We start from the raw sequence: 10375 nt of genomic DNA, 5'->3' as shown, positions 1-10375 counted from the left end.
TTTATTTTAAAGCTCTAATAGATTAAAAAAATATATATCTTTTAGTAATTCTTTCTGGTTCCTTATGGTGGAGGGGTCTGTGAGCAACAAAAACCACCCGCATCCATCGTGCCTGCGTGGATCAGACCCTGCTGCAGCTCTGGCACCACCGACAAGGCTCTGAGCCTGGTTATCGCAGCTTCCCTGGGCTGGGGCAGCAAGGGACGGAGCGCAGCAGGCTCAGCCCCCGTCCCCACCTAGCACCACAGGTACCATCACTCCGCGAGGCAGATCCCAGCTCCAGACCCACGCTAGAGCATGATTTAATCCTATTACGCAAGATCGCTGACATCAAACCTGCTGCTGCCCGGACACAGCACGACAGCGGACGCTACGTGTTTTTTCCTTGGACTACGTTCACTCACAAGTAAGGAGGAAGCTGCGAAGCTCCTGCAATACTCCAAGCAGGAGGGAGCTCAGCAGCAAACCCCGTCTCAGCAAAGCAAAGCCTTTTCTGAGCTGTTGGGTATGGGGACGCCCTGGGGGGTCGCAGGGCAGTGACGCCCCGGGCAGGGGGTCCCGGTGGCTGTCCCCACGCCTGACCCCCACGGTCGGACCCGCCCACGCCCGGCGCCAGTGGGAATAAAAGAGGAGCTTCAGCCACCTGCACTGAGCTGCCTCTGATGTTCTGCGAGTGAAACTTGATGCTGTTCGGCAAAGACACACCTCTTCCAGGGTGTTGTGCGAAATTCTGCATTTTATCGTAGGGACAGGAAATATGAAAAGAGCCGGGCAGAGCTTGGAGCAGCACCGCCAGTTAGGCCGAGGCTCCCCGGCTCCAGTGGGGAGCAGATCAAAGGTTTTGCTTCGCTTAACAACCCCACTGTGATTTTTCCAGTGCTTTGGAAGTTGCAATTCCTTCGCAACAGGTTTTGAAGGATAGGCACTGCTGCTTCCTACGGGAGCAGCTCTGCAGAGGTTTTTTTCCTCCTTTCTCTTTCATGCTCAATTTCCAGGGATGGGTCGGTTGCAAAAGATTCTCATTCCTTTTTTGGGACTGGTTTTGGCCTTCTGCTTTTATTCTGCGAGGGAGAATTTCAAACCGGGTAAGTATTAAAAGTGAATCTCTCCTTAAGTAAAATATTAAAAGGCACATCTGAGTGCTTTGCACAGAAACCGTAGAGAGCTTGGACCAAGCCAGGTCCAAGCCTTTGTGGCAGGGCTGATAATGGAGCATTGTTTTAGCAGAGATTCAAACTCAAATTGAGCAAGTAACATGCAGAAAGAGTTTCTGAAGGAGCAGGTGAGGCAGCGGCTTCTGAAACGGAGAGGGCTTTGAACACTTCACGTTCAAGTCTGTAAAAAAGTTTATAAACGTGGCTTTTAAATGTTGGATTTTAAGTTTTGAAGCATGTACTTAGAGGGTGTTTTTATTGCAAAATAGCTGTGTTTGTTTATAAGTTGTGTTCTGATCCATGAAAAAGCTTCTGAAAGAGCCAAGAACCGTCCCCGTGTTGCTGTGGTCAGTTCGCGCTGCAGCTGCTCCTTGGTGCAGCTCTTCCAGGAGAGGGAGGAGATGTCTCCGTGTGAGACGGAGCACAAGGCTTGCAGGCAGACTCACTCAGCTTGCAATTAACTGCTGCTTGAGGGCATTAGGGGATGGTATTTTCTTTTTAAACAGGGTTTGGATAAATTAAACCCATGTGCCTTGGTCCCCAGAGATGCTGAAGGGGAAGCGTGTGATCGTCACTGGAGCAAGCACTGGAATCGGGGAGCAGATGGCGTACCACCTGGCGCGGATGGGAGCCCACGTCCTGGTCACCGCACGGACAGAGGCCAAGCTGCAGAAAGTAAATGGCAAGCTGAGCACTCACACATGCATGCTCATGGCAGTGCACACACAAACGTAGGAAGGCCAATCTCACATCACAGGTACACACATAAAATACATGTGCACGTAACTGCCCCAGCACAAACGCCAGATGTGCACAGTTCTGATCACGGGTATGCAAACTTACGGTCTCTGGGGCTCCTGCACACTCAGAAATCACTTTCCTGCAGGCACGCACTCCGTACAGCACGTACTGCAATATTTGAACTTGCTCGGTTATGTACACATCTTCCCATATGCACAGGCTCCATCAGCACACACGCCCTCATTCCACTGCAGTGAAATATCAGCTCCTGCTCGCCCTGCACACACGCGGCTCCAGCACAGACGGCGCCGATAAAAAGCCACACCGCCTTGGGTCACGCGTTCCCCAAAGGAATCATTTCTCAGGCTCCAAACACCCCCAGAAGCCCCACGCTGCAGTTTTGGGGCAGGGGCATGTTTCGGGGAGCAAGGCGCCCTCCCCGCGGCAGCGCCCGGCCCCCGGTGCGGGCGGTCTCTGACGCGCCGTGTTGCCGTCGCAGGTGGTGGAGCGGTGCCGGGAGCTGGGGGCCGGCTCGGCGCGGCTCGTCAGCGGCAGCATGGAGGACATGGCCTTTGCCAAGCGGGTGGTGGAGGCGGCAGAGGCCGAACTGGGTACGTCCGCAGCCTGCTCCCCGCCAGCCAGCGGCAGGTTAGAGATGCTGGAGCTCTCCAGCACGCTGCTTTTTACCCTGTGCCCGCTAAGAAAAAATCGGTACCTGCCAAGAAAATAGCAGGAGAAATGGGGATGGGGAGAGGTTTACCGTAATTCTGCCCCCTGCGGCCCAGCACTGCCCCTCTGCCCAGCCTGCACCGCTCCAGCGCAGGCTGAACTGCGCTCTCGATTTCATCTCGGTGCCCTCGTAACATCCTGTCCCAGTATCACAATCCTGGATTTCATCACTGCAGGCTACTGTGGGCTAAAACCACCCGTCAGGCCCGCAGCAGCCTTGCTACTCTGGTCATGGGTCATCACTGCGGAAATGCAATACTTCAGCTCGGTGCAGAGCACTCCCTCTCCCAGCAGGGGTCCATAGACAACTCAAGAGCAGTCTCCCTTGTGCCATATTATTCGTGTTTCAACCAGGGGAAAAAAGTCACACCAGCTCTCTTGCCTAGGACGAGTCACATAAGCCCAGCACATTTCTGCTGGCAGCCACCACCCAGACCATCCCAGCTCTGGAGATGGCAAGCCACAGCTCTGACCCAAAAAAACTGACCCCAAAAGACTCAGACCCCCAGATTTTTTGCTTGCATTGATTCTGCTGCCAGGAAAGGCTCTGTCCTGCCCACGGCAGCCCTCTCCCACCACACACTAATGCCTGCTCCTCTGCTTTCAGGGGGCCTAGACATGCTGATTCTTAATCACGTCGGCAAGTCGTACTTCAGTTACTTCGATGGCGACATCAGGCACGTGCAGAAGCTCTTGGACATCAACTTCCTCAGCTACGTGGCCATGACGGTCTCTGCCCTGCCCATGCTGAAGCAGAGCGGCGGCAGCATCGTAGTGGTCTCATCCATGGCAGGTGAGTGGGAGCGAGGTGGGACACAGGACTGTCATAAAACACTGTGGGCTGGTTTTCATAAGTAGGAAGCACATGGAGACACTGGGCATCTCAAAGGAACCAGAACTGCTTAATGCACTCAAAGTAACCAAAAACAACAGGTCTTTTTCACATTTTCTCAGTGGAATTTGTTCTCTGATGCAATCTGATTGCCCCAGCTTGCTTTCTGACTGGCCCCGTAATTAAACCCCACACCCTGGTGCTGGGCTCATTAGCACAGCGGAGCTCGTATAGCTCCAGTTTTGTGAAGAAAAGTGGAAATGTAATTATTTCATGCTGCATTGGTCCTCTGACTATAGGTCAAGTGCTTGACCTACCAGATATTCTACTCTGCAAATATTTGTAGAGTCAGTTACTGACTGACCTAATAAACTTCTGTTAAGTCAGGGGACTAAATTAATAACAGCTGTCCCCACTCACAGCTGGTCTGTTGGTTGGTCTTCTGGTGATCAGCTTAGCTCAGTATCCAGAGTCAAGAGATTAAACTTTGCTCTGTCTCTCCCCTCTGAGGGTTTTGTAGCTGCTGCCTGCTGCTCATAGCCTGAGCGGAGATGTGGGACACGCTGTTGGACTTACAGCCGTAAAAGAGCTGGACCCTGAGGGGAATGCTTTGTAGTCCTGCTGTTGGTGCCAGGATGATGTTTCCCTAACAGCAAACTCCCTTTGGGTAAAACACTTTATCTGATGGAGTGCAAAACAGAGGCTTACGTGGCACAGCTTTCCGTGCCTTAATGGAACTTCTCTGTGTGTCTAGGTAAAGTTGGGTTTCCCTTTACGGTCCCCTACTCTGCAACTAAGTTTGCCCTGGATGGATTTTTCAGTTCCTTGAGGCAGGAATTCAGCATCCAGAATGTAAATGTTTCCATCACGCTCTGCATCCTCAGCTTCATTGATACTGGTAAGACCCGCACCGCTCGGCCTGGCTGAGCAGGAACCGAGCGTCGTGTTTTCAGCTCCTTACCCTCCCCACGCCTCTGGTACTGCTTTTCTTCTGGCCCTGCTGTAGCACGAGGGCATGCAAAATAACCTCTGGTCTCTGTGGGCTCCAGCCACTGCACAGAGGCTGGCACAGCCTAAAATTCAAATTTAAATGGATGTGCCAGCCACATACCTTCCCTTAGCCTCATCTAGTGATGCAACAACCAGCTACAACAGCGTGAGCACGTGCTGAGAATGGCTTGAATATCTCTGCATGTGTTGGACAATGGGGAGGAATGTTGTCTTGTGAAGTTACCTCTGTTTTCAAGCGCATACCGATAGGCCCAGTTTTAGTAAATCCTTCACAAGTTCCTCTACCTCCATTCATGTTAATTAAATGCGACGGCCTTCCTCAGCCCCTCAGTTTGCTCATCACAAGGCAAACTTCAGGGAGAGGACAAGCGGAGGGCAGCCCAAGCCTGACCGAAGTTCCCCTTGTTCCCCGGCTAGAGAACGCCGTGCGCGCTGCCGCCGACGTGCTCCTGATGTCCCCGGCCCCCAAAGAGGAGTGCGCCCTGGAAATCATCAAGGGGGGAGCCCTGCGCCAGCGGGAGGTGTACTACAAATACGCCTTGACCAAAATCCCCCTCCTGCTGCGGGACTGGGCCGCGGAGCTGCTGGACTACCTGGTCCGGCAGCACTACCACGTGGAGCGCCCGCCGGCCGCCTGAGCGCCCGCGCAGCCCTGCGCCTGCTTGTTTGTGCCTCACTCATCCCCGGTCAGAGATCTGAGCTCGGATTTTAAAAAGTTCTTCAGTTTTCTGTAAGGTAATCGCATCGCCCCCAGAGGGCCTGGCTGGGACAACCCCGCGATGTGGTACGGGATGTGGCAGCGGGGAAGTGCCCGCGCCTGCAGCATCCCATCCGGTTAGACCCATTCCCTTCCCCTACACTAGGGAAAAGTAGTAACAAACTAATTAAATAAAACCTAATAGCCTTACTGTGGTGTGTTCTGTGTTTGTTTTTTATCCCCTCTTTCTCCGTTACTAAATGCTGTTGTAAATAGGCATAATTCCATTGACTCGCCGTTCTCAGAAAATTGAACCTTTGCAGTAATCCTTCATTGTTTCATTTCAGGAATAACAGTCTCTAGCCTATTTTTTGCTTAGCTTAATGACCAAATTAAATGCAAATCTTTTCACCGAGTTTATTCTTTGGGGTACAGTTCTTGACACAAACATTGTACAGCAAAATGCCTTCCAGCCACGCAGAGCTGCTGCGCTGCCGCCCCCAGCCACGAGCGCAGTGCCAGGCACGGTGCTCGCTGGGGGAGACACCCGGGCACAAGCCTGCAGCCAGCCCGGCACGGCTTCCCTTACCCCGGAGCTTTCACACCTAACCTGGCTGCGGCCACCTGAGCAACACCCATGACATCCCCAACCAAAAACCAGTGCCTGCCTTCCAGCTGTCACCTGGTTCAAGATGAAGAAACGAGAAACCTCCCTCGGGCCCTTCCCCAGCATCATTTTGCTCGTTTCTTTCTAAAGGGAACTGGGAACCGGCATCTCCGTTCTCTTTATCCTAACACCTACTGCTCAAATCAGTGCACGCAGAGCAGGTTTTGCCCTTTGCTACTTTCTCTGAGAAAATTGTTTGCAAATCAGTTTGCCATATGCCCGGGCAGATGCTGAGCAGTGTGACACACAACGCTTGTGAAAGCTGAAGATCTTTATTATTCACCCGCTTGGCTCTTTTACTGCCTTTCACAATCTGCCTCACTGGATTCCTCAAGACTGAGTGCAGTTTTTTAGGTCTAAGAGCCACCACCCAGCAAACTATCAGCATTACACTGATAACGATATTACACAGCATAAACCTGGAACACTGATAAAGATCTAGAAACACCAGCTTTGCCAGCCCTGCTCTCTCTAGGTATTTATGTGAACCCGCACCACAATGATTACCACCGATCAATAAATCCTCGTGGCACCCAGAGAGGAAGAAAGGGAAGCTCAGACTCGGTTTCAGACACAAGCAGAAGAGAAAGAAAGCTGACTGTCCCGGGAGGTCTGGGCTGGGCGGACACGGGTGTTCCAGTCCTGAAGGCGGTCACCAAACAAGGCACCCGCTGCTCCACCGAGCTGAAAGCTTTCCAGGGCTGGTCTTCAGCACCCCTAGAAAACACTCCTGAAATTCACAGCAGGAGCAGGGTGCAAAGGGACAGCCTAAAGTCCAAAGCAACGCTCTCTATTAGGTTAATGTTTGCTAAATTACAGGAAGTACAAAAAGAAGGTCCGATAGGCACCAGCAGCCTTGTGTAAGACGAGAACCAGTTCAGCCCCGCCATCGCTGGCAGCCCAATTCTCACCGTGCTGACACGGCCGCCGGCCCGTGCTCGGAGCCGCGCACTCCGTCCTGCTCCCACTTGGTGCTGGCAGAGGGATGGGTCTGCTCCTGAAGGTCGTCATCCCCTTGATGGGGCTGGGGCTGGCCGTGTATTTTTACTCAGCACCTGAGAATTTCAGCGAGGGTAAGTGATTGAACAGGCAGGCTGCAACCCCAGGCGGCGAGGCTGCTGCCCGCGTGGCAGCGTGGAGCTGAGCAGCCCAGCCTGAGCTGTTCGAGGGCCTTCCAAAGCACAGCTGGAAGAGCCGAAGTGTGGGGGTGTGGGCTGCAAGGGGGAGCACACGGGTGCTGCAGGTGGTCAGAGCCCCCTGTGCCATGCAGGAGAATGTCACAGGATTGTGCATGGGTCTTCTGGGCTTGCATTCTTAGATCTCAGCACATTAATTAGTTTAGGAAACACGCAGTTATCAATTTTAAACATTTAATCCTTGCCAGCAATGATTATCAGCTCTTGGTATTTTTGAAAGCAGCTCCTGACCGGGCTGGACACAGCTCGAGCCTGTTCAAACCCGGCCGCAGCCCAGGTGGGGTCTGCACCAGCGGCTGCATGGAGGAGCCGCCTGCAGGGGCCTGGGCAGCGCGGGCCATGCACGGCTCTGAGCTCTGCGTCCTCTCCAGAGATGCTCCGGGGGAAGCGGGTGATCGTGACGGGAGCCAGCAGCGGCATCGGGGAGCAGATGGCGTACCACCTGGCACGCATGGGGGCCCACGTCCTGCTCACGGCACGGACGGAGGCAAAGCTGCAGAAGGTGAGCGCAGGCAGCGTGAGGCGGGTGATCCACAGCCGTGATCCAGAGCCCCGCAGGCAGGCAGAGCGTTCAGGTGTTCACCCAGACCACACACGTGGGGATGCCAGAGACCCCACACCACCCCACATTACATTTTCAATGCTGGCCGCACCGCATTTCTTCCCCCACAGTCTTCAGCTTTGACCACTGGTTGCCACTGCTGCGGACACCACCAGCCTGCCCGGTTCCTGGTCTGACCAGCCCTTACGCTTTCTCCAAGCCTGAACAGTTTTTGCTTCCACTATGCCACAGAATCAAACTTCAGCAGTCATATTCCTGCTTATAAATATTAAATATTTAGCTCAGGGGGGCCATTAACTCATTGCAGAAACTTCCCTCGAGCAATGTCTCCCCCCGAAGGCAGGGGGATGCTGTGGGACAGGCAGACGCGCTGCCCACCTGCCCCAATCCCCCCGCCAGCGCCGCTCTCGCTGTCGCCGCAGGTCGTGGAGCGGTGCCTGGAGCTGGGCGCCGCGTCCGCCCGCTTCGTGAGCGGCTCCATGGAGAACACCGCGTTCGCCGAGGAGGTGGTGAAGGAGGCCGAGAACACCTGGGGTGAGTGGTGGGTGCTGCCCCTTCCCTCCCACACCACGTTTCGGGGCCGTCCCGGCCACCAGAAAGCAGCTTTGTTCTGAGATGCTGGCTGCCACTAGCAAAGGTGCTCTGCTTCCAGGAGGCCTCGATATGCTCATCCTGAATCACATCGGCTACTCTTACTTCAACTACTTTGATGGGGATGTGGAACACGTACGAAAGCTCCTGGAGACCAACTTCCTCAGCTACGTGGCGATGACCGTGACTGCCCTACCCATGCTGAAGGAGAGTGAGGGCAGCATCGTCGTCGTTTCGTCTGTGGCAGGTGAGTACACGAGGGGCCAGGCTCTCCGTGCCTCGTCCCTCCCTCTGCCTGCTGCGGGGATGAGGGCCGTGAGGCAGAGCCACCCCGACGGGAGCCCAGTGTCAGCACCTGGCTTACATCCTGAATGCACGATACAAGTGCTCTGGGCTTTTACAGCCCCTGCCCTCAGAGATCCTGTATCACAGTATCGTAGCTACTTGAAGGGCAAGAGGAGGGGAGAGCCGTGCAGGTTTGTGCCTGCCCAGCACACATGAACACTGATCTTGTGCCTTTGCCCCAGGTAAAGCCGGTGGCCCGTTTATTGCTCCCTATTCTGCAACAAAGTTTGCCTTGGAAGGATTTTTCAGCTCCTTGCGACATGAGTTCATCATAGACAACGTCAATGTTTCCATCACGCTCTGCATCCTGGGCTTCATTGACACAGGTAAGCTCGATGCCACTGGGGCTCGTGGCTTGGGGAGGGCACGTCCAGGCAGAGCCGAGCCCAGCACCACCAGTGCGGGGCTTCACCAGCCCTCTGCCCTGTGCAATTTGGGAAATGGAGCCTCAGCACTAAAAAAAAAAGAAAACACAAAACAAAACAACCTTTGACTCTGCTACCTTTGCAGTAAACTCATGGGAGGTGGAGATTTATCCTCAGGAGAGGGAGAGGAGCGGGAAGGATATTGCTATCATTTTGCAGCTATTCCATACCCAAGCAGACCCAATCCCCAGCATTTAGGGGTTTGTTAGGAGAAGCTACTGGCACCCTGGTGCCCGCAGCAGCCCCGGTGTGACCCGGCTCCCCCTCTCTGTCCCCCCAGACAGCGCGATGCGGGTGGTCTCGCACGCCATCAGGGCGGCCCCGTCACCCAAGGAGGAGTGCGCGCTGGAGATCATCCGCAGCGGGGCCCTGCGCCAGCGCGAGCTGCACTACCCACCCAGCATCGTGACCGGGATGCTGCTCCTGCGCGGCCTGGCCCCCGACTTGCTCGACACCCTCATCAGGAGCAATGTCATCGTGGAAAATGTCAGGAGAGCACCGCCGCCCCACGGCACCGGGGTGCCCCCGGCCGGCTCCCCGGGGTCGGGGCGTTAGCGCGGCTCCAAGTGCCCGGGGTGGCCCCGCACCGACGCGCCCCACGCGCAGCAGTGTCTCCAGAAAAACCCACCCCAAAACGGCACGTGGGGACGCTTTGTGAAGACAGCACAGCTGGGAACACGGGGCCCCTCCGGAGCTGCCCATGCAAGACGGGACACCAGAAAACGACGACATCGCACAAGAACATCTCTTTTAGTTAGGACGCTTGTAGCCGGCCTCTGCTGATCAAGAGGAGCGTGCAGCAGGGCTCCCCCTCACCAGCCGTTCTCTTCCCCTGGCTCCACAAAAGCCAAAAAAGCCAGAAATTCACAAGGCTGGAAGCACAGAGGGGTTTGGGAAGCATGCTCAGGCCGTGTGCTTCGCTGCACGTGTTCTCTGCATTTCATTGCATCCTTCTCAAAGGGGGGATGAAGTAAAAGGTAATTAACATGAAAGGCAACTGTGCCCATAGAACACAGCCTCCTGCTTCTGAGGGAAAGATGATGAGATTCAGAGTGGCTCAACTGAAACACAAAAATCTTCAGTGACCTAGTTAAAATTAGATATTTTTTGAAAAAAAAAATAGCAAGAGTTATTTAGACTTGGGGAAGAGGATTATAAAGCAGAACTGCATGGGTTGAGGGCAAAGGGGACCAGGCTCCTGAACAAGGATTTAGGCCAACTCATGCAAAATGACCAGAGAAAGCCACAGGAGAGTGTCTTTGAAATGGAATAGTTTTTTCCTGTATCCTCTCTAGGATGGTCTTTGGAAAAATAAATCTTACATTACTTTATGGCATCCCTAGTTTGAATTTTGCTCCTTCTCCATTTGAGTATGCGCAGAGCCCTTATCAGCATGCAGCTGGTTAAACCGACCTTGCTGCATGA

At 54.2% G+C, this 10375-nt stretch overlaps 2 protein-coding genes across 4 annotated transcripts; both read left to right on the top strand.

The window, feature by feature from the left end:
* The first annotated feature begins 255 nt into the window (after positions 1–255).
* On the top strand, positions 256–5374 carry LOC310887041 (11-beta-hydroxysteroid dehydrogenase 1-like). 3 transcript variants are annotated; one of them, XM_083812461.1, is made up of 7 exons: positions 256–406; positions 996–1085; positions 1699–1829; positions 2395–2506; positions 3232–3417; positions 4211–4354; positions 4885–5374. In XM_083812461.1, exons 2-7 carry the CDS (start codon positions 998–1000, stop codon positions 5103–5105), a joined length of 882 nt encoding a protein of 293 aa, XP_083668587.1. In that variant the 5' UTR covers positions 256–406; positions 996–997; the 3' UTR covers positions 5106–5374. The 3 variants fall into 3 exon arrangements, with proteins under 3 accessions (XP_083668587.1, XP_083668588.1, XP_083668586.1); XM_083812462.1 differs by lacking the exon at positions 256–406 and adding an exon at positions 427–838; XM_083812460.1 differs by lacking the exon at positions 256–406 and having other exon boundaries at positions 427–1085.
* Positions 5375–6663: 1289 nt separating this feature from the next.
* Positions 6664–10285, top strand: LOC310887039 (11-beta-hydroxysteroid dehydrogenase 1-like). The gene is made up of 6 exons (XM_083812457.1): positions 6664–6904; positions 7399–7529; positions 8012–8123; positions 8242–8427; positions 8708–8851; positions 9231–10285. The coding sequence occupies exons 1-6, from the start codon at positions 6817–6819 to the stop codon at positions 9503–9505; spliced, it is 936 nt and encodes a 311-aa protein (XP_083668583.1). The 5' UTR covers positions 6664–6816; the 3' UTR covers positions 9506–10285.
* Positions 10286–10375: the final 90 nt, after the last annotated feature.

The sequence above is a fragment of the Anser anser genome (assembly GCF_964211835.1).
Source record: "Anser anser genome assembly, chromosome: 27".
NCBI classification, from domain to species: Eukaryota; Metazoa; Chordata; class Aves; order Anseriformes; family Anatidae; genus Anser; species Anser anser.
This window is presented reverse-complemented; position numbering and strand designations above follow the sequence as displayed.

Excerpts from the sequence above, each read along its gene's own strand:
- LOC310887041 (XM_083812461.1), top strand. The coding sequence starts at position 998 with ATGGGTCGGTTGCAAAAGATTCTCATTCCTTTTTTGGGACTGGTTTTG. Across the intron at positions 1,830-2,394 it reads CAGAGGCCAAGCTGCAGAAA|GTGGTGGAGCGGTGCCGGGA; the intron begins GTAAATGGCAAG and ends TTGCCGTCGCAG. Across the intron at positions 2,507-3,231 it reads GGCGGCAGAGGCCGAACTGG|GGGGCCTAGACATGCTGATT; the intron begins GTACGTCCGCAG and ends CTCTGCTTTCAG.
- LOC310887039 (XM_083812457.1), top strand. The coding sequence starts at position 6,817 with ATGGGTCTGCTCCTGAAGGTCGTCATCCCCTTGATGGGGCTGGGGCTG. Across the intron at positions 8,124-8,241 it reads GGAGGCCGAGAACACCTGGG|GAGGCCTCGATATGCTCATC; the intron begins GTGAGTGGTGGG and ends CTCTGCTTCCAG. Across the intron at positions 8,852-9,230 it reads CCTGGGCTTCATTGACACAG|ACAGCGCGATGCGGGTGGTC; the intron begins GTAAGCTCGATG and ends CTGTCCCCCCAG.